The 23,124-nt window shown below is 39.0% G+C and overlaps 1 protein-coding gene across 2 annotated transcripts; it reads left to right on the forward strand.

The window, feature by feature from the left end:
* Window positions 1–7,141: 7,141 nt before the first annotated feature.
* On the forward strand, window positions 7,142–23,094 carry LOC106663234 (phosphatidylinositol 4,5-bisphosphate 5-phosphatase A-like). Of its 2 annotated transcripts, none has more exons than XM_014387917.2 (4): window positions 7,142–7,390; window positions 18,098–18,167; window positions 18,257–18,409; window positions 22,395–23,094. In XM_014387917.2, the coding sequence occupies exons 1-4, from the start codon at window positions 7,308–7,310 to the stop codon at window positions 23,064–23,066; spliced, it is 978 nt and encodes a 325-aa protein (XP_014243403.1). In that variant the 5' UTR covers window positions 7,142–7,307; the 3' UTR covers window positions 23,067–23,094. The 2 variants fall into 2 exon arrangements, with proteins under 2 accessions (XP_014243403.1, XP_014243404.1); XM_014387918.2 differs by lacking the exon at window positions 7,142–7,390 and adding an exon at window positions 10,424–10,560.
* Window positions 23,095–23,124: the final 30 nt, after the last annotated feature.

The following is a 23,124-nucleotide window of genomic DNA, read 5'->3' on the forward strand; positions in this document are numbered from 1 at the left end:
AGTCTACAGACCCATGTCGGTTCAACGTATGGTCGTCGACTCGCAGACCAACATACTTCTTAAATGTATTTACTGTATATAAGAGTGTATAAAAGATTAACTTAACAGTATGTTTTAGTTAAATGAGTGCCCAATTATCCATACTGAACAGCCAGCTGCGTAGATATCGATACGAGTGAATTTCCACACGGAAGAGATACCTGGCTTGTAACTGAGGTATCTCTCCCCCGTGTGTTACTTCACAAGTAATCGTCCTCGTTTAGACCATCACATCCTTGACAGAAATTTTTCGAATAAAAAAAATGTGTAAAATGAATATGATTGTTACAATAAATTTTTCGTTTTCGAAACAATCCAGAAAAAGGACTGAGCATGCAATAGGACGATGAATTTATTGGAGACTTGCTGGAAAAGAAAAAGTCATGTGCTTCATCTAGTTCGAACTGTCCGGAGATTTTTCCACCATTCTCTTGCTCCCTCAAAACTAGGCCGGACTGCAAATTCAGCATCTGGAAAGAGATGAAACACATATTCGTACAATGCTGTTCACGTTGCTCGCATGCTTTATGCTGATTAGTGATTACTCTAGTTAAGAATGGAAGAACTGGGCGGGGAGGTTACTCCTTTTCGCGGACTGTTACATGACAATGATTCATTCCAGTCAATTTCCCTCGATTTTGTTTTACTATTTTTTTTATTAAATTATAAAAGGCGATCAACCGCTTTGGGTCATTTTCCGCCTTAAAAAACTTTCAAGCTGGTGAGTGGGCCACAGCTCAGGAACCCCCCCAATAGCGGAAACTAGGGCCCCGGCAGCATCACACGCCCCGGACACCCCTTCACAACCACCACCAGATGGGCACCCAAATCGCACCCCAAGACACCCCCAACATTGTGTGGATTACAGATTATTGCATACTGAATGATTTTGTATTAAATTATTATATCATTTTATCTTCATTTTCCGAAATTAGTTTAGTTTTTTAAGGAAAGTTACTAGTTTGTCTATTTGGTCGAAGTTATCACCAAGCGAGTCTTTGATGTTGGTTGGAATTTCCAACCGATGTCTTTCTTCTACATATTTTTTGCAATTTGTCAAAATGTGTTTGACTGTTATTCTTTCTGTGCCAACATCATAAGTCGAGATAGAAGTGAGATAAGAATGAGTAAGCCTACAATGACCAATTCTGAGCCTAGCAAGGACAGCTTCTTCGTGCCTGGAACCTCTATGAGATGAGGCCCAAGGTTTTACAGTTTTTTATCTCTCTAAGTTTGACATTAGAAGTCGTTTCCCACTCTGCCATAACTGCCAAGACTTTCTTTTATGCTAAGATGTCACATCGGATTTTGGTGTTTTTGTAATTTAAATCCATTAAGGACGGTCTGCTTTGCCAAATGGTCCACCTTCTCATTGCAAAATATTCCGCAGTGTCCAGGAATCCACATGAAAACTACTCTATTTCCCTGATTTTGCAGAGATTCAATGGTAAATAGGATGTCTTGTATCAATGGATGTACAGAAAAGTTGTTTTTAAGGGCCAATAGAGCCGACAAAGAGTCAGTACAGATGACAATCGTTTCCCTGGATGGGGCTAATGTAGTTAAGCACTTTGCTATTGCTATAATCTCAGCAGTGTAGCTGCTATAGGTGGTAGGGTAAACATATATTGTGCATTATTATTATAAGTGAAAAAGGCAGCACCTGTCCCTACATCATTTTTTGAGCCATCTAAAACATAGTGCGGGATTAGAAAAGATATCTATTATTTTATAAAATTCTTGACTGTACATGTAGGGGGAGTATTCTTCTTAGAAACTTTAGTAAGGTCTAAGCATAGATTAGGTTTTGGAAGCAGCCAGGGAGGTTTAGGCGAAATTCCAATTTTATAGAGAGCATTTATTAATTGTAAATGTCTAAACTGGACTATGGGAGTTGTGCATACGGCTCTGCTAGTGACAGAGCATTGTCCATGATTGAACCGATACAAAACACAGGTTTGCGTCTAGCCATAGGTGCATTTAGATCTAGTCCATCTATTAGTGTGCATGCTGAAGCCGGAGAATGGCCCCTCAAACATCGAAGATTAAGACTTGATTTGAACTTTGCAGTTAAAATTCTCTCATGCCCTTCCCATCCTATAGTGTCCCTTTTTCCATGTGAAAACTCTATTCCGTTTGAAGATACCCTACGTTGTCAAAGAAAGCATTTTCCATCTAGAGTGGCCCTCCAGATTAAAAAAAAAAAACAACGAAATTTTCTTCTGATAATTAACGGATCTTTTTTCGAGCATGAAAAGACAAACGATAAATATCAAAATCCTTCGGAAGAGCACTGACACGTTGGTCTAGACAGACTAGAGTAACAAGGAGCAATATGGAATTTTAGATGGGATAAAAGATCCAGACACAGGCTGGGAATTACAGCAATAGGTATAAATTTGGGTACAGTAAATTTCATATTGGCAGTGTCGTGAAAAAAAAGTCATCATGAATGCTAAGCATGCAATAAGATTTGGTGTTGAATTACAACTCATTAAGCCTGTATCGAAGTGATGGATGTATGGCCATTTTTGTAAACTTAAAAGCATCGGCATATTAGACATACCCGCTTCCCACGGAGAGTCTGCAGAACCTCTGGCCGTCTATCAATCGATTTTGGAGGTGTTGGAATGAACCTATCGATGAACATATCGTAGCAATCTGCCACTTAAACTGGACAAACTATACACGGAATGACCAGCTGTATCACAAACAACTGTCAACAACAGCGGGCGTTCACGTGGCATACGCTCTTACGGCGATACACCAATAGTCATGTTTGGGTGTATTAGCCACGGAACTTAACCAGTGGCCAATACCTGCTGAAGTGGCCACTTGTAGCTACCACACGTTACCGCTAGATGCCACTACGACTTATGGAATGTTCTCGCCCTCCCCTCTGCAGCCAATCAGAGTAGAGCTCTTCCCTATATAAGCAGGGGCACTGCCTCGCTGGAGGAGACTCGTCAACCCGACGAGATCTCACAAATCACTAATGTAACCGACATCGGCAACAACGACAGCAGACTCGTCAGCCCGACGAGGTCTCTTACATCACTAATAATCGACTACACTAGACTCGTCAACCCGACGAGCCATACTAAAGGATCACCGTCGACGACAGCAAGTGCTCGCAGCATTAGCCTGATCTCGCCTTCTAAACTGCCAACTTGGCCGTAAACGCCAACTGCTGCCCCTCGGCTGATTGCTATACTCCAATACCTTCGGCCTCTGTGGAGTCAACCGACTCACGGCTCCCGGACCTCAGCCAACGGTTTACTCATGGTCACAGACCACCACCAACGGCGCCACGCACACGGTCTCGGCCTCGATTCATCGTCACGCCTCTACACAACACCGACCCTTTTCAGGGCCACAAAACTCCGTCACTAAACCTGCATTCGCTTCGGAACCATCCAGAATAACCCCTGCCGGACGAAATGACGCTACCAGTTACACGATAAAGCTATTCTTAAGATAGTGATCAAACCGTTCAAACTTACTCTTGGTCATCGCTCTGTATGGACGGTAGACTCAGGGGCTGAAAGCGTATTTCTCGGCAAGATGCATGAGTTGCGGGTTCCATCGATGCTTATCGGGGCCATACACATCACGTTCAATCTGCAGAGTCCTGACAGGCGTAGAACTTAACGAAGGTGGCTCGTCTCCAATCTAGTGTGGCGACGAACCCAGTATATGGTTATTTCCCTGTCTGATAATGGTGAAGTCAACCTGCATCTGCTTACCAGGTTCAGGCTCAAAGCGGACAACGTCCTCAATACCGGGTTGCTTCATAGGATGGAGAAAAGCGGTTAGCGTGCTGTAGCTGCCGGTGTATCCCTGCTCCTGAATCTCCAGTAACAATACGCAGGCAGCTGTCCCGTTAGGTCGTCAGGTCTAGCCGCGCTTACCCGTTCCAGTGGGGGGCCAATAAAAGTCAATAAAATTGATGCAACTTGTAGAAGAAGAGCAGAACAATGTTGAATCTGTGCGTGTATAGTCAGTCCAAGATCACCAAATACTCCAGTCCCCCATTGGACAGCATCTGAGTCTTCAATAAGCTGCTTCATGTGTGCTGGTCGTACAAGGTTTTTATATGGGAAAAGTAAGGAATATTTATTTGTTTACATTTAGAATAAAGGAGAAGTCGAAATAAGAAGTTTGTGGCATGGGCGATCGAAGTCACAGTAGCTCAAATTAGGCCAAGGTTGGTGCAGAGGCGTATTGAGCCGAAAGTCGTAGGTCAGAGAATTTTCATTTCAAAAAAATTCTGTACAACTGAGAATATTTATTTAATATTACTTCCACAGTTATAGGATACAGTTGAAACTATTGGCTTGATGAGAATATAATGTAGTTTTTTGATGTTCAGTAAAATTAGCTACAGTTTGACTTCAACAAAATATATTTAATCGAAATAACTTCCATTACTATCTAAGCATTTTTGCCAACGCACAACCAATGCTTTAATCCCAAAAGAGTAGATCGTAGTAGGTCTCTGGGATCGACGAACTCCCGAAATGCATTTTCAAAGTCAGTCTGGCTTCTTAACCGTTTCTCGCACAAAAAGTTGTTGAGATGTTTGAAAAAGTGACAATCTGTTGGAGAAAGATCCGATGAGTATGATGGATGTGGTAAAGCCTCGTAACCCGACTCATGGAGCCGTGCCATCCGTTGGGCGACGTGTGGGCCTTCCATTGTCGTGAGGAGGATAGGTTTACGGTTCATCTCATTAATTTCATTACAGTACTTTTCAATAATGATGGTTCCCGGATTGGGGAAGCATGTAACGAATGAGAGATGACCACCAGACAATGGCCATAATTTTTTTTAATGTAAGCTTGGCTTTGGGAAGTGCCTTGGTTTTTCACTCTTATCCAGTCACTGTCTAGGACGCTGTCTATTGTCATAAAATAGCCATTTTTCGTCACACGTTACTGTGCGACCGAGAAATGAATTATTTTTGTTGCTTAAGGAAAGCATTGAACAGATTTCATACCTGCGAGCCTTTTAGATTTCGCTCATGCAGGACCCACTTGACGAGCTTCTTTGTTTTCCCAATAGCTTCCAGATGGCGAACGATGTGAGCCTTGAGAGACCAAATATTTCAATATTCCAGGGGCAAAATATTTTTTGTAGACTAAAGATGACATTTTAACACCTTGTGTTCTCCCATTTACATTGGAATGAAACCATTTCAGGAGAGAAAGCGTAGGATGTGAAGTCCAAACACGAGTGCTTACTAATCAGTGTAGCAGCGACCTCCAGATATTCCTAGGGGTAAATGGGACAACCCTTCCATCACGCTAATAATTCCATTCTCACATTCATTCAAACTAGACTACCAGACCATAAAGAACCTCAGTAAAAGCCCAAAAGGGGCAAGGTGCGGCACAATGCAAAAGACCGGTGTGGGTGACCCTTATAATCGCGTTAATAAATTACATTCACATACCAAACTTCGTTCGCATTGCCCCAGAGTACTCGATATTTCACTAGACAGGAGTAAGTAAGTAACTGTTGTAAGTAATTGAATCGCATCTCAACGGCAACGTTCTAAAAGGGGCAAAGGGTCCTTGTCGTCGATCATTCAGCAGCGGAGCTCACGCGCCGTCAATCTCCTTGTAATTCCGAGCTAACAGGTTGAAATTGATCCCATTTGACCCCTAACAAACTATCAAAATAGCACGGGGAACGGATTTAAATTGTACGCATACGCACCGAGGGATTTGACGAGAGAATAAAACCGAAGGGTCGTTTCGCCATCGGCATCTCCGATTTCCATTCACTTCTTTGGCAGTACGTTTTCATCTTGCTTCCTTTATATTTTTCCATTTCTTCCGCCCATATTTGTCGCGTTCGTCCAAACCAGACGATTTGAAATTTTAGCCTCCACTCTCTAAGACGTTAAAACGGTTTTGAACTCTATAGACATACCCCGATCAATTCGGTTTTAATCTTCTAGGTGTCCTCACGACTTTAAAGGAAAACGCTTTCTTCTTCTAAAATATTATACAAATTCGCCCACCGAAAATTCAGGAATCAATGTTAACACAAAATACCCCGATCGATAATTATGTCTCTTAAGACTGTCATCACAGCCTGTGGAATAATATAAGTTACTTCAAGGCGCCATCTTTTCTTCTATAATGACTCCGTCAAACAGAAGTCGATGAACAAGCAGCCCACTTTTATTTCGATAGGTGGGTTGTCACAATATCATTCACTAATGGAACAAGCATCAGAAGAACAGCTCAGTCGCATACATCGTTTACCCAACAGCCGCTTCAAAGGGCCACTAAAGCTGTTGTGAGATTTCCTCTTGGGGTCTGTAGTGTGAAAGTGCAGTTGCATCATCGCTATTATGGCCTGACAGTTGGACTTTTTTCCAGCTTGAGAGCTGGACCTGTACAATACCACATCCGTGATCATCACGAACCATCATAACTTTCTCTACCCATTCCAAGACCATTCTTGACCACCATCAATCTTCTAACAATTCCTGATCTTCTTACAAATCCCTAACAAACTCTAAATATCACTAACAATACATCATCCTTCTCGGCCATTCCTTCTCACCTTTCACGAATTCATAAAAGGGGCTGGACTAAACGGAAATCACACGTCTGACATGCCAAAACCGGAAGAATAGGCACAAGGTCCAAACAACAAAAGGTTTGAAGGAAATGGTTCTGTAAAATTTTCCAACAGATCAACCTCAGACGGAGTGTTAGATAAAGATGAAAAACATGGGACACTAAGGACTTTTATTGGGATAAAATAACGTACTATTTTGATAACTAGATTGATTGTAGTTCAAGACCAAAATGCCTATTCAACAATAGATTTAAAATTGTTTCAAATTTCGATTGTTTTTGTATTATAATTGCAAAAATGTAATATAGAAGAGTGGTTCCGACAGGTCAAGTTCGCCGACAGTTAGCAGTAGTTGGCACCTCATCTCTAACTGCCGGCACCTGGGTACTTCAGGTAGAGAACATTTTCACCTCCTTTAAACATAATATTTGGGTTTATTTAAATAATTATAAAGCAAACGTTGAAGGACTCCGAGAGAGCGCCCCGAGCGTTGGCTGGGGACGAGGTCGCTCCCACTTTGACGCAATGCGAAGGAGTCCGCGGGTCGTCACAGTGGTCATCGCATTTCAACATATTTCAACGTCCGTCCGGATCCGATCGGAAAACTCAGCCGAATACGAAAATCCGGGCCGTTTTCGAATTTCCCGGCCGAACCCGGGTGCAATTCCACGATGATCTTGAGGACCGTCGTCATCGCGGTTGTCCTCGGTGCAGCAATCATCGGCGTCCTGTCCACAGACCTGAGACAATTCAAGTAAGATTAACAAAATAAGACCAGCACTGGACTAACTTTGGTTTTATTTTTCTACCGACTACAATTGGAACAAAAACGACTATTGTCCCTAGCGACCTCGCTCAGGTTTTGCATTACGAAACATTACTTTCTCCACTTTCACTCTTTGAAGAAGGATTATCAGGATGTCGAAAATAGTGCTGCAACAAATTTACAATGATAATTAAACCGGCTGGAAATTTCAAATGTACGCCTTCTTTACAGTGAATCATCGTATAACGTACAACCATCCTCTAATTGGGCTTAAAATGCGCAACATTGCCTGATAAATTTTCTCTCTCTACCAGATAACCAAGCGTAACAATCAAATTTATTTGGCACGAATAAATTTTATTTTGCATAGTGTCCGTTGGATCTCACCTTGTCAAAAATTACCCAAAACCTTCGTTTTAGTATGGTTTCTTGGGGGTTCCGGCTTTTTCTCGCTTAATTGTAAAAAAAAAAATATCATTCGTCTTGTGTTGGTTTAAAGTTTTGACGACTTCCATCAGTCGAAATTTGATTTTTAACCTTCTTTAAAAAAGAACTTACCAATAGTGCCCTTCGAACCATTTCTAACTATATACTTATAAATATTCATAGTCATAAGCGATGATATTAAATCTGTAACAATAACCCACTACCTACAACCATCTCTAATCATTCCTGACCATCTTTAACGATAAAAAATATCTCTAAGCTTTTCTAGTCTGTCCTGGACACAACCAATCATATCTAACCACTACTAACCATTTCCAACCATCTTTTACCGCTTCTTACCATTCCCGACCATCTCAAAGCTTTCCTAATTAGTCCTGACCATTATCAAACTATCTCCAATTACCTTTAGCCATTCCTGACCATCTCTAAATTAAAAAACTTCAGCCTTTCTAATGCGTCCTGACCACCACCATTCGTCTCTAACCGCTTCGAACCATTTCTGACACTCTTCAACAGTACGAAACCATCCCTGATCAATAATACAATTTCTGACAATCTCTAACAGTACCAAACTACCTCCAACCACCTCCAATAATTCCTGACCATCTCTAAGTTTTCCTAATCCGACAATCCATCTCGAAGCTTTACTAACAGTACCAAACGACATTCCTCCAACTACCTCTAACCATTCCTGACACCTCTTACAATAAAAAAAAATCTCTATGCCTCTCTAATCATTCCTGTTTCTCTAAAAATACCAAACTATCTCTAAGCCGTTCTGACCATCTCTAACACTATCAAACTATCTCCAAACACCTGTAACCATTCTTGACCATCTCAAACCTTTTCTAATCTGTCCTGACCATCTCTAACACTATCAAACTATCTACAACCACCTGTAACCATTCCCGACCATCTCAAAGCTTTTCTAATCCGTCCTGACCATCCCTAACACTATTAAACTACTTCTAATCACTTCTAACCATTCCTGACCATGTTTAACGATAAAAAATATCTCTAAGCCTTTCTAGCTTGTCCTGGACACAACCGATCATACCTAACCACTACTAGCCATTTCTAACAATCTTTTACCGCTTCTTACCATCCCCGACCATCTCAAAGCTTTTCTAATCCGTCCTGACCATCCCTAATACTATCAAACTATCTCCAACCACCTGTAACCACTCCTGACCATCTCTAAATATAAAAATCATCAGCCTAAAATACCTGACCATCAATAAGTTTTCCTAATCCGACAATCCATCTCGAAGCTTTCCTAACAGTGCCAAACTACATTCCTCCAACTACCTCTCTAATCATTCCCCTTTCTCTAAAAATATATACCAATCTCTAAGCCTTCCTAATCCATGCAAATCTTTTCCATGCTTTTCTACCCCCCCCCCCCAAACATCTCTAACAATATAAAACTACCCCTAATCATTCCTGACACCTCTTAAATACGACATCATCTCTCAGCCTCTAACATCCCTGACTATCTCTGTCATTACCAAACTATTTTCAACCACCTCTAACCATTCCTCTTATTATACGAAAAAACATCTCTCAGCCTCTATAATCATTCCTGACCGCTCCTACAATATCAAACATTTATGCCTCTATAAAATTATTTCTGACCATCTTTAACAGAACTAAACTACTTCCAACCTCCCCTAAACCGTTCCAGACCATCTCTAATAGTATCAAAGTTACTTCTAAGCCGTTCTAATCCTTTCGAACCATCTCTAAGTCTTTACAATTCGTCCTAACATTACAAAACTATCTCTATCTTCCTGGCACCTCTTATAACATCTATCTTTAAATTTCTATCATCATTCCTGGCCATCTTTAACAGTGCGATTATGAAAACATCTCTAAATGTTTCGAATCCGTCCTAATTATCGTTAACTGTACCAAACTATCTGCAACTATTTCCAACCATTCCTACCTCTTACAATATGACATAAACATATTTAAACTTCTGTAATCATTCCTGATCATCTCTAACAAAACCAAACTACCTCCAACCACCTCTAACCATTACCTAAACTACCTCTTACAATATCAAGTAATCTTTAAGCTTCTATCATCATTCCTAACCATCTCTAAGTCTATGAAACCGTCCTGACCATTTCTAACAGTACCAAATTATTCCTAACCATCTCCAACCATACCATAACCTAACCTTCCTAACCTCAAGCAAGTTCCAGTCCACCCACCTTTCACGAAATTACGAAAGGGACTCGATTAAACAGAAATCACGTGTCTGACAGACCAAACCTGCGATGACGGTCGGACAAAAATCATCAACGGAACAACAAAAAATACCGCAGGCCCTGTTTATGTTTTAGAATTTTCCCCGTTTAAGAAGAAATCTTTTTGTTGTATAAAGAGTAGACTATAAAATTACAGTTTTTATCCTATCGTCAATTTTTCCCCTTTCATTTTTAACAACCGCGTCTGCCAAGGGCAATCGTTACCCGCCTAATAAATTTAAAACATTTATCTTATCTCGTTTTTCCAACTTTCCCCCGTCTTTATACGGTAAAAGCGGCTAGATTGTCTCTTTACTATTGCAATGAGTCACTGCCTCTTTTTCAGTCTAGTGTCTCCTCTCGGGTCGAAGTGCTCTGGACGTGAGCAAGAGCAAAACATTCGGACGTTCATCCCATCGAATTGTTTATGCCGGAAAAGGACGAGAAAGTTCGCTTAAAGTAAGCTTACAGCGTTTTTATTTACTAAATCTTTATATACCATATTAATCGTTGTTTATACGAGTAAGAGCCTCCGCTGTAAAAAAATAAGCTATCGCACGTAAGTTTGTGTCAGCAATTTATAGCTGCTTGTTGTTTCGTTTCTTCTTATATCTGTGTATATGTGCGCTTTTTTTCTTTTTGTCCGTCTCTATCTCTCCTCCGGTCCTAATTTTTTTAATATTTAATCTGTATGTACTGTCGTTGTGTGGTCTAAGCCATATAAGAAAAGTTAGTCAAATAATTAAAAAAAAAAAAAAAACAGATTTATTAATAAAAACAGTTTTCAAATTTTATAAAAATACAAATCAATAGAGCAACACATACATTCATTTAACTGGTTTACAAGCCTTGACGTTGGCCTTACGAGTTGATATATTTCTTCTTGACCGTCCTTCTTCCCCCCGAGCCTTATTTGTCGTCAATTGAGCCATCCTCACCGACCGTTTATCCTTGATTTATCGCCTCACCTAAAGATATCGATGACTTGTGAATGATCTTTACTCGGAAATCGTGACAGTTTTCATAAATTGGATCACGCAATAACACTCGAGATATATACTTTTATGATTTTATTACTGGCAAATTGATACAATGTTCACCCGGCAATGTAATTATGTTTAAAGAGTAACAATATATCAACATTAAAAAACGTTTAAAAGAAATCCTTTGTAAACTTGCTTCCTCGTATAAAAACAAATAAATATAAACTTTCGTTATAACTGTATTATATAATGAGATAAAATTTTTTGATAAAAGGAGTTCCAGTGGATCTTTTGACAATAATAATAACAGAAGAAAAGGGGATAAGAATAGCGGGTCCAGACGGACCAATGAAAAATCTAAACTAGGTTCGTAAAGATCGATCCAGGTCATACGTGACGGTCCTTTATCGTTTTGAACAAACAAACAAAAAACGTGATAACGTGACGTTTTGACAAAAAGGGAAAAAATAATAAGCGGCATAACTCGACATACATAAAATTGTGTGAAAAGTAAAGAACACAAGAATTTTTTTGTGTCTGTATGGGCCTTGTTTTGTACTAGGCTGGTGTGTTTCTTTATCCATGTGTGTTATGATTTTAGTATGTGAGGGTTTTCTATGTGCGGTTTGTTGATTTTTTGTATAGGTGTGGGTGTTGCTGCTAGTTTTTTGTCCTGACCATCCCTAACAATACAAAACTACCTCTAACCTTCCTGACATCCAACACTACGACATCTCTCAGCCTCCTTAATCATCCCTGACCATCTCTAACAGTACCAAACCACCTTCAACCACCTCTAACCATTCCAATTCTAACAACATTAATTTATCTCAAAACCGTTTCAATCTTTCCGAACCATTTCTAACCCTATTTATTCCGTCCTGACCATCGCCAACAATACAAAACTACCTCTAATCTTCCTGACATCACATAAAATATGACGTCATCTCTCCAAAATCATCCCTGACCATCTCTAACAGTACCAAACCACCTTCAACCACCTCTAACCATTCCAGACCATATCTAACAACATTAATTTATCTCAAAACCGTTTCAATCTTTCCGAACCATTTCTAACCCTATTTATTCCGTCCTGACCATCGCTAACAATACAAAACTACCTCTAACCTTCTGACATCCCATCCTACACTACCACAAAATCTCTCAGCTTCCATATTAATCCCTGACCATCTCAAACAGTATCAAACTACCTCCAACCCTTTAACCGTCTGGGCCTTTTTGCCACTCTTAAGCCATATCTGGCTCTTTGTTCTTGTCTTGCGCTGCTATGTAGCTTTTTGGATTATAGACATCTTTCTTATTTCTATTAGACGGTCGCATCTCTACTCCACCTGGCGAGCTCTTTGTCACAGTTTATTTCACTGCGACCGGAATAGGCCTCGCGGAGACGGCTTGCTCGGGATGTTCAGGTGGAGGAGGTATAGGCATGTCTGATTTCACATTATAGTCTTTTAGTCATGTCTGCCATCCTTTATGTCTCATAACACTTTTCCTCATCTTTTGTGTTACGTTGAAACCCGCCCTTGGCTATCGCTGTTTGCTCTTTAATCTCGAAGAGCTAGCGTACACGGGGAACGATTTGGTTTTCGCATCTTAGTAAGACGTGTTCCGCCGTTTCTTCTTCCCCGCACTCGCACATCGGGCTGGGTTTGAGTCTGAAGGCATGGAGTTTTGCGGCAAAATATCCCTGTCCTGTCAGTAGCTGAGACATGTAATGGTCAATAAATATTTCATCTTCAGTCGATCTTCTATGTTAGGGAGGAGCAGGTTCGTGGGACGTCCCTTAGATGAATTGTCCCATCTTAGCTGTCATTCCCTCACCATCCACTCATCTGCTTCGAACACGATAACCGGGATGCAAGGTGTGCGTCCATTCTTTATTTCCCATTTGGTGCACATAACTTTCGCTTTCAGGTCGATAGGCGGTCGGCCAGCAATGACTTGTAGGGCTACCGTGGAACCGGCCTGTCCAGGATGACGGAGAGCAGGGCTGCGCGCTGGGCACACTCAAGCATTCGCCCGCAATTCACGAGTCCACGCCGGTGGCGCGTACAGTATTACAGACTCGCACAGCGCTGTGTAGTAGACCTGTCTCGTTTTGAACGAGACTACGTGGCACCACCTAAGGAGCGGGTAGCTGCGATCCTTGTAGGCACCCTAGCTTTTGCGCTCAGGGCATTTGCGCCAAACTTTAGACCAGGTGTCATTCTTACTCCCAGATACGACAGGGTTGCAGGGCTCTTTATGGTCTCACCGCCTAGACGAATTCTTCAATAACATGTCCCACCGTCTAACCGTTCCAGACCATATCTAACAACATGAATTTATCTCAAAACCGTTCCCATCTTTCCGAACCATTTCTAATCCCATTTATCCCGTCCTGACCATCCCTAACTATAAAAAAGTACCTTTAATCTTCCTGTCACCACTTACAATACATCATCTCCCAGCCTCCATAATTATCCCTGGCCATTTATAACAGAACTAAACTACCTCCAACCATCTCTAACCATTCCAGACCATATCTAACAATATTAATTTATCTCAAAACCGTTCCAATCTTTCCGAACCATTCTAACCCTATTTAATCCATCCTGACCATTCCTAACAATACAAAACTACCTCTAATCTTCCTGACATCACATAAAATATGACGTCATCTCTCTAAAATCATCCCTGACCATCTCTAACAGTTCCAAACCACCTCCAACCATCTCTAACCATTCCATACCATATCTAACAACATCAATTTATCTCAAAACCGTTCCAATCTTTCCGAACCATTTCTAACCCTATTTAATCCATCCTGACCATTCCTAACAATACAAAACTACCTCTAATCTTCCTGACATCACATAAAATATGACGTCATCTCTCCAAAATCATCTCTGACCATCTCTAACAGAACTAAACTACCTCCAACCACCTCTAACCATTCCAGACCATATCTAACAACATCAATTTATCTCAAAACCGTTTCAATCCTTTCGAACCATTTCTAACCCTATTTAATCTGTCCTGAGCAACCCTGTAAATACAAAACTTTTTCTAACCTTCCTCTTACAATTTCAAACAGTCTTTAAACCTCTATAATCATTCCTGGCTATCTCGAACAGTACCGAAACATCTCTAAGTTTTTCGACTCCATCCTGACACATCCTTTCATATTTTTTTGTATTTCCATAATAAACTATAAAATTCACGGTTATAGCTGGTTCTGCAACAAAATTGCCCCGTTTAACTGTTCTATTTCCACTATGGCGCCTGAGACATCCCAATTATTGTGGTGAACTGTCTGGTCATAATCAACCATCGCATTGATATCCTTTCGAAATAAGAAACAAACGTTTTAATTTATTTACTTTCAGAATTATGAGCGTTATATCAGCTATAACGTAAAACGCATCGTACGATATAGTCCTGTAGCGTTTGGTCATCCTTATTGAGGATAAACTTTAAACTCTTTCGAAAACCCTTACATTGCCCATATCTGTGAGTAGCACTGGTACAATTACGCCGTCATACATCTAAATGCTTCAAGTCCCAGGCTCTAATCAATTTTTGTCGATCTTAATAGAGCCTTACTCATTTTAAATCTAATTGATAATTGTAATTGATACCTAAGGATTGTAAATATTTACCTTTTTTAATCTTTCTCGATCTAAAAATATTGATATATCATATAGTGTTATTGTACAAATCCAGTAAATTTGATTTATGTTTATCACATTTATATTTTTTTAACCTCACATTAATTGCTCGTGGTGTTGCATTGAACGATAATCGCAAGATAAAGTCAATATTATCTTTCGCGTGTACTAGTGATAAATAATGCAAAAGCATGTGTGTTTTTTTATGTAGGTGGGGTGTTGGTACAGAGTGGAGGGATTGATGTACAGTTTAGTTTTAGAAGTGAATCGTATAGGATTATCCGAAAACCACCCGCATGCTGAACCTTGTGGACAGCCCTTCACAATCGGTACTTTGTTTTAAAATAAGTTTTTGCTATTATTGGGTTGTCCGGAAAATAATGCAGGATTTTAAGTTTTCATTAAAAAAAATCTATATAAAATATTCTGTTTACGTTTACAGGATTACTCATTTGTATGAATGTCAACACTTATTAATCCTCTTCCAAATGATATTGTTTGTTTACCTCTGTAGCATTCCGCTACTTGGAAATAATTCAGTCATCCTTATAATGTCAAAGCGAGAATTTCGTACGATTTTCTTTTACGAGTTTAAACTCGGCCGAAGCGGAGCCCAAACGGCTAGAAACATTAACCAAGTCTGGGGCGAGGGTTGTGTTAATGAGTGCACTGTGCAAAGGTGGTTTAAAAAATTTCGGGAGGGAGATTTCAGCCTTGAAGATGAAGAAGGTCGTGGAAGGCCTTCCTCTCTTAATGATGATGTTCTGCGATCAGTGGTGGGTGCAGAGCAACTCAAAGTCAGTAAAACGACCGTCGCTGACCACCTCAAGGCGATTGGAAAAGTGAAAAAACTCGAAAATTGGGTTCCACACTCATTAAACGATCGCCAAAAAAATCAGCGCTTTGATGTTTGTGCATCACTTCTTTGTCGAAACAAAAATGACCCATTTCTGGCCAGAATTGTTACATGTGACGAAAAGTGGATTCTCTACGATAACACTAGACGTTCTGGACAGTGGCTCGACAAAGGAGAAGCTCCAATACATTTTCCAAAGCCCCCAACTCATCAAAAAAAGGTAATGGTTACGGTATGGTGGGCTTCATTTGGTTTAATACACTACAGCTTCTTAAATCCTGGCGAAACCATCAATGCTGAATCATACTGTAACCAAATTAATACCATGCATCAGAAATTGGCAGTAATGAAGCCCTCTTTGGTCAATCGGAAAGGGCCCATTTTGTTGCATGACAACGCTCGACCACATGTGTCACGTGTAACGTCACAAAAATTATTGGAGCTTGGCTATGAAACTTTGCCTCACCCACCCTACTCTCCGGACCTCTCGCCTACTGACTACCATTTTTTTAGACACCTGGACCACTACTTAGAACATATAATATTCAAAAATCAAACGGAACTGGAAAATGCATTTATTGACTTTATCAATTCTAAAAATTCTGAATTCTACTCAGACGGAATTAATAAGTTACCAACACGTTGGGAGAAATGTATTGAGAGTATGGGAAATTATTTTGATTAAAGAACATTGCTTTAAAGTAACTAGTTTCTTTTTTTTTGTTTAATACCAAAATCCTGCATTATTTTCCGGACAACCCAATATAATAACTTCTTTTTGAGAAAAATAAATTTTTTCTAAAATTAGATTGTTCGAATACGAAACGAAAGGCCGTCAAGCAGCATTAAAATCTAAGCAATTAAATTAAAATGTTCCTTTTTATCTCTCCATCCAGTCTACTGGCCAACATGACCATATAATTGTGTTGTGTGTTTACTTTTTATCCATTTATGTTTCTGTTTTCTTCTTAGGCGTGGATGTGGCTTCTGACTTTTTTTGTATGAGAGTGTTCCATGTGTGTTGTTGGTGTTTTTTTTGTATATATATTTGATTTTTTAAATGTATGATTACGAGTGTAAGTGTGGTTTATGTGCAGTTATGTTGTGTTTTTTTTAAGGCGTAGATGTGGCTTCAGGTGTATTGTTTATTATGTGAGTTCCATGTATGTTGTGTTTTATTTTTATGTGTGTAGGTGATGTGTTGGTGCGAATGTGTTTTTTTGTTTAGAAATTTTTATATGGGTGGTGTTTTTTGTTCATACATTTGATTTTTTATGTAGGATTATGAGTGTAAGTGTCGTTTTGGTGCAGGTGTATTGTGTTTTTGTTAAGGTGTGGATGGGCTTCTGACGTATTGTTTTTTGTGTGAGTGTGTGTCATGTGTGTTATTAGTGTTTTTTGTTCATACATTTGATTTATTTATGTAGGATTATGAGTGTAAGTGTGGTTTTGGTGCAGGTGTATTGTGTTTTTGTTAAGGTGTGGATGTGGCTTTAGACGTATTATTTATTGTGTATGTTCCATGTGTATTGTGTTTTATGTTTATGTGTGTACATGATGTGTTGGTCCAAATGTGCTTTTTGTTTATACAATTTGTGTTGTATCTTGTGTGTAAGTGTTTTGTGCGTGTTGTGATTGTTTATCCATTTGTGTTCACATTTTTTGTTTAGGTGTTGAATATGGACGGTTCAGATGTTGCGTATGTTCCATCTGTGTGGTGTTTTATGTGTGTAGGTATTGTGTTGTTGCAAATGTGTTTTTGTATATGGGTTTGAGTGCAAGTGTGGGTGTTGGTACAAATGTGTTGTGTTTTGTGTTTGTTTACCCATTTGTGTTGTTTCTTGTGTGTGATGTTTGTTTATCCATTTATGCTTACATTTTTTGTTTAGGTGTGGAATGTGTCCGTTCATATATTGTGTATGTTCCATCTGTGTGGTGTTTTATGTGTGAAGGTGTTGTGTTGTTGCAAATGTGTTTTTTGCTTTGTTGTGCTTGTTGTTTATCTGGATTGAGTACGAGTGTGGATATTGGTACAGATGTTTTGTGTTTGTTTATCAATTTGTGTTATTTGTTGTGTGTAATTGATTTGTGTGTGTTGTGCTTATTTATCTATTTGTCTTTTTCCTGAGTAGGTATGGCGGTTGGTGCAGGTATGTTGTGCATGGGAGTGTTTGTGCGTTGTGTTCTTTTGTGAGGACTACTACACCTCGATTAGTCCAACAGCCCAGATTTCATATGTAAACTGCAAAACTCTGGAAATAGATCTGGGGTCGCGGATGAAATTATAAATACATATTACATAAATTGTATTTCAAATCAAACCATGACAATACTGCTTTAAGAAGCACGACAATTTATATGCAAAGAAGCCTACGATAAACAGTTTATGATTTATAAAGACTGAAGGCCAAATATTATTTATTATTATTATTAACTTTAGTTGTCTGATTGGTAAATTTGAATTGATAAAATTTTATTTTTGACAGGATTCACATAGCAACTTGGAACGTGAACGGCCAATACCCACCGGAGAAGATTGACCGACTGCTCGGCTTAGTAAGTCCTTGCTTTGAACATATTATATGCTATATTGTTTAATTACGTAGCCGTTAAAAAACAATAAACTTCAACCCTTAATGGTTTAGGAGGCGATTAAAGAAAGCGGCAAACCGGACTTGGTCATAGTTGGAATCCAGGAGATATCCGTTTCTGTGCGGGACTACTTGTCAAACTTGGTCTCGGGGAACAAATGGTCGGGAGTGATCACAAACACTCTCTTGGAACATGATTATTTCAAGGTGAGTCAGGGAAAAACGCACAGACACAAAACAAAAGAAACTGAAAGAGTGTAAATGGAAAATTTCAATGTCAAGAAAGTCGGGGACCGCGGTAGCCGAGTGGTTAGCATGAGAGACTCTCACGCCGCGGTCGTGGGTTCGATTCCCACCGTCGCCTCTTAACCCCCCCCCCAATTTGTACACACATAAGAATTCATCACCATGGCTAATATGCATAGATCATAAAGCAAAAAAAAAAAAAAAAATAGCATCGCATTGTTTGCTTCGCTTTGAAAAAATTTACAGTATTTAAACCTCGTTAGGGGCAACGTTTCTGTATGTGCCAAATCTGTCAGTATTTAAAGAACCAAAAGAAAACTTACTTAAATTTTCAAGAGGAACTTTGTNAAAAAAAAAAAAAAAAAAAAAAAAAAAAGATACCAAGCATAATTTAATTTAAAAAATAAAAACATAAGATAATATTGTCGTTCATTTTCTACTGATAACTTGATTTTGCTATTTAAGTGACATACACAATACAGCACAATAAACGCGCAAACACACAACACACCCATTAACACAAAAAACACTACCTACAGTTATCAAAAAACAATATATTTGAACCAACAACCACTTTTTAACAAAAACACATCACATAAGAAACACACCCATAAAACATCACACTCACTAAACACAACAGGTATGAAGCACTCATACCAAAAACAACACCGACTCACTACACAACTCACCCTTTCAAAACACATCGTATTTCTAGACAAAAAACACATTTACAAAAAAATACATCTGAGCCTACATCCACTCTACAAAAAACACACAATAGAAATGTAACACGCACTTTAAACACAGTAACACAGAAAACAACACAAACATACACAAACACTTAAAACAGAACACAGCACATCTGCACCCACGCCTACACATACACACAACCCACATTACGAACCCACCCTTACAAAAAACATCGTATTTCTACTCAAAAAAATATATTTACAAAAAAAAAACATTTGAGCCTACTCCACTCCTTAATAAAAAACACATAATCTATGTGGTACTCCCTCAAAATATAACACACACATTAAACATAGTAACACAAAAAAAACACACAAAACAGAACACAGCACATCTGCACCCACGCCTACACATACACACAACCCACATTAAGAACCCACCCTTACAAAAAACATCGTATTCTACTCAAAACAATATATTTACAAAAAAAAACATCTGAGCCTACATCCACTCCTTAATAAAAAAAAAACACAATCAGTGTGGTACTCACTCAAAATATAACACGCACATTAAACACAGTAATACAAAAAACAAACACATAAAACAGAACACAGCACATCTGCACACACGCCTACACATACACACGACCCACATTAAGAACTCACCCTTACAAAAACATCGTATTTCTACACAAAAAAATATATTTACAAAAAAAAACATTTGAGCCTACTCCACTCCTTAATAAAAAAACACAATCAGTGTGGTACTCACTCAAAATACAACACGCATATTAAACACAGTAACACAAAAAACAACACAAACACACAAAACAGAACGCAGCATATCTGCACCCACGCACAAACATATACACAACCCACATTCAACAACTCACGCTTACAAAACACATTGTATTTCTACACAAAAAAATTCTGAGCTTACATCCACCAAAAAACACACAATTTATGTGGTACTCACTCAAAATATAACTCGCACATTAAACACAGTAATACAAAAAACAAACACATAAAACAGAACACAGCACATCTGCACCCACGCCTACACATACACACAACCCACATTAAGAACCCACCCTTACAAAAAACATCGTATTTCTACTCAAAACAACATATTTACAAAAAAAACATCTGAGCCTACATCCACTCTTTAATAAAAAAAACACAATCAGTGTGGTACTCACTCAAAATATAACACGCACATTAAACACAGTAATACAAAAACAAACAAACACATAAAACAGAACACAGCACTTCTGCACCCACACCTACATATACACACAACCCACCCTTACAAAAAACATCGTATTTATACTCAAAAAAACATATTTACAAAAAAAAAAAACATCTGAGCTTACATCCACCCTTAATAAAAAAAACCCAATCAATGTGGTACTCACTCAACATATAACTCGCACATTAAACACAGTAATACAAAAAAACAAACACACAAAACAGAACACAGCACATCTGCACCCACGCCTACACATACACACAACCCACCCTTACAAAAAACATCGTATTTATACTCAAAAAACATATTAAAAAAAAAAAATCTGAGCCTACATCCACCCTTAATAAAAAAAAACCCAATCAATGTGGTACTCACTCAAAATATAACACGCACATTAAACATAGTAACACAAAAAACCACACAAACACAAAACAGAACGCAGCAGATCTGCACTCACGCCCACACATATACAAAGAAAACAATACACATTAAACACACTGACACAAAAACTTACTTATAAAACGCTTAGGAGTACTACCAGTGGGTAGTTTCTCCACTCTTGTTTTCTTAATTACATATTCATAAACTATTACTAGATACCAAAATGAAGATAGTTGTAATATACAATCAAAAGAAAAAAAAAACTTATAAAACGCAACATACCTGCACCAATAGTTACACCTATACAAAACTATTTCAAACAGAATAAATGAAAAATTAGATTTTGTCGATGTCATAAGCTGTATTTTGTTTTCTTCGTTACCATACTTACTTTTTTTAACTGGTGATTAATTAATTCTGTCGAATAGTAATTTTTACAAGGAATATTTTGACTCAATAGGGTTTGTTTTGGCGGAATATTAACTACCCCACAGACCCACCAAACAAGGTTAAGATGTTGAGCGTTTTGTGTTCTTGAATGATTGTATTTATTAGCGTGAATGGTTGAGGTATGGGTGGGCTTCCTTCAGAAAGATCGCCAGAGGCTGGAGGGCCAATACTTTTCGTTATTTAAAACAAAAGATAAGTGAAAAATGATAGTAGCAAACCGGCTGAAAAAATAGGTCTTGTTTTTATTTATATTTATGAGGCATTGTTTTAGTCGGTTGTCGTTCAGTCCAAACTTGGGAGGGCAAAAGAGAAAAGAAAAACAATTATTTATTTGATGAGATTTAATAAGCTTTATTTTCCTTGTTTGCCCTCATGGGAGTGCAACATTTCTACGCTTACACTTAATTAAAAAACAATTGAATTGTTTAAGATTTAATTAGGGTTTTCTTCTGTTTAAAGAGTACCAATTGTCAACAATGACATTTTATAAATTCCTTTATGAATTTATAAATAAAAAACAATTCAGCAGTTATTCGGGAATTTTCATTCGATACTATTGCTTTTCTACGAGCTTGTATCTGAGCGGCGCATCTAAAAATGGGCTTTTGAAATTTGAAACATAAATTAAGCTTAAGATCGCTTAGAAAATAGTAAAAATTGGAGCACTTTTTTGGAAAGGAGAGTAGAACTTTTCTTTTTTCTTTTGAGTTCTCTCAGGTTATGGACTAAACTAAGGACGGACTTGACCACAATGTAGATATCACTACTTCGATGGTGTGACTTATTTACTTTTTGGGGAGGGAGTCTGGAACTTTTATCTTTTCTTTTGAATTCTCTCTGGTTACTGACAAAAAAAGATCGGGCTGCCACAGTGTAGATATCATTACATTGATAGGTTATTTTTTTGGAGGGGGTTAGAACTTGGCTCTTTTTTCACGGTTAGGTTTTTGTTGGGATAATTTGTACAAAAACAAAATACAGCAGGGTTTTAATTTTATTATCAAAAAATCCTACTTTACAAGGAGCTTCCTTGTTCTTTTTGCTTAAGCTTCCTTTCAATTGTCTCTAATATCTTATCTCTCAATTATGAAACAATTTAAGCTTCTTCAGCCTTCCAATGATTGAAATACAGATCTGTTAAAGAGTTATGTAATTCGCAGTTATGTTTTCTCTCTAGGTGAATTCTTTTACGATGATCGGCATCGGTCTGTACGTGTTCGCCCTGTCCAAACACCAGTACGCCCTCGACGTGACGAGCGTCGAGGAGATCAAAGTGAGGACCGGCTTCGGCGGGACCCTGGGCAACAAGGGTGCCCTCGTCCTCAACTTCCGTTGGTTCGAGACCGACTTCTCCGTCATCAACGCCCACCTCCCGGCCCACGACGACGGCAACGCGAAGAGGATCGAGGACTTCAAGACGATCGACTCGTCCCGGAAAAGTTCCTGCAGGAAGCCGGCCGACTTCCTATTCTGGCTGGGCGATCTCAACTTCCGGCTGGACGACCTGGAAAGCCTCGACGCCAACAGGATACAGCACATGCTCGCCAAAGGACAATCGGCGGCCCTGTTGGAGAAGGACCAGCTGAAGACGGCACAAAAGGAAGGGGCTGCGTTCGTCGGCTGGGCCGAGGACGAGATCTCTTTCAAGCCCACTTTCAAAATGGTACCGCGAACCGGACGGTTCAACTTGAAAAGGAGGCCTTCCTGGACGGACCGCATCCTGTACAAGTCCGACAGCCTGAGGAACATAACCCAAATCTCCTACGAAAGTTTGACCGACTACGTCCTCAGCGACCACACTCCCGTCATCGCTCAATTTTACATCACGTTGGATACTGATCGATTCTAACTTGTTAATAAAATTACACTTTTATTTATTCAGTCATTTAATATATATTTTTTTAAAT

Source organism: Cimex lectularius, unplaced genomic scaffold, assembly GCF_000648675.2.
Source record: "Cimex lectularius strain Harlan isolate CLEC.00 unplaced genomic scaffold, Clec_2.1 scaffold320, whole genome shotgun sequence".
NCBI lineage: Eukaryota > Metazoa > Arthropoda > Insecta > Hemiptera > Cimicidae > Cimex > Cimex lectularius.

Bases quoted from the DNA above. Each gene is read 5' to 3' on its own strand.
- LOC106663234 (XM_014387917.2), top strand. From the start codon at position 7,308: ATGATCTTGAGGACCGTCGTCATCGCGGTTGTCCTCGGTGCAGCAATC. The intron at 7,391-18,097 runs GTAAGATTAACA...TATTTTTGACAG, and splicing joins ACAGACCTGAGACAATTCAA to GATTCACATAGCAACTTGGA. The intron at 18,410-22,394 runs GTGAGTCAGGGA...TTTTCTCTCTAG, and splicing joins TGGAACATGATTATTTCAAG to GTGAATTCTTTTACGATGAT.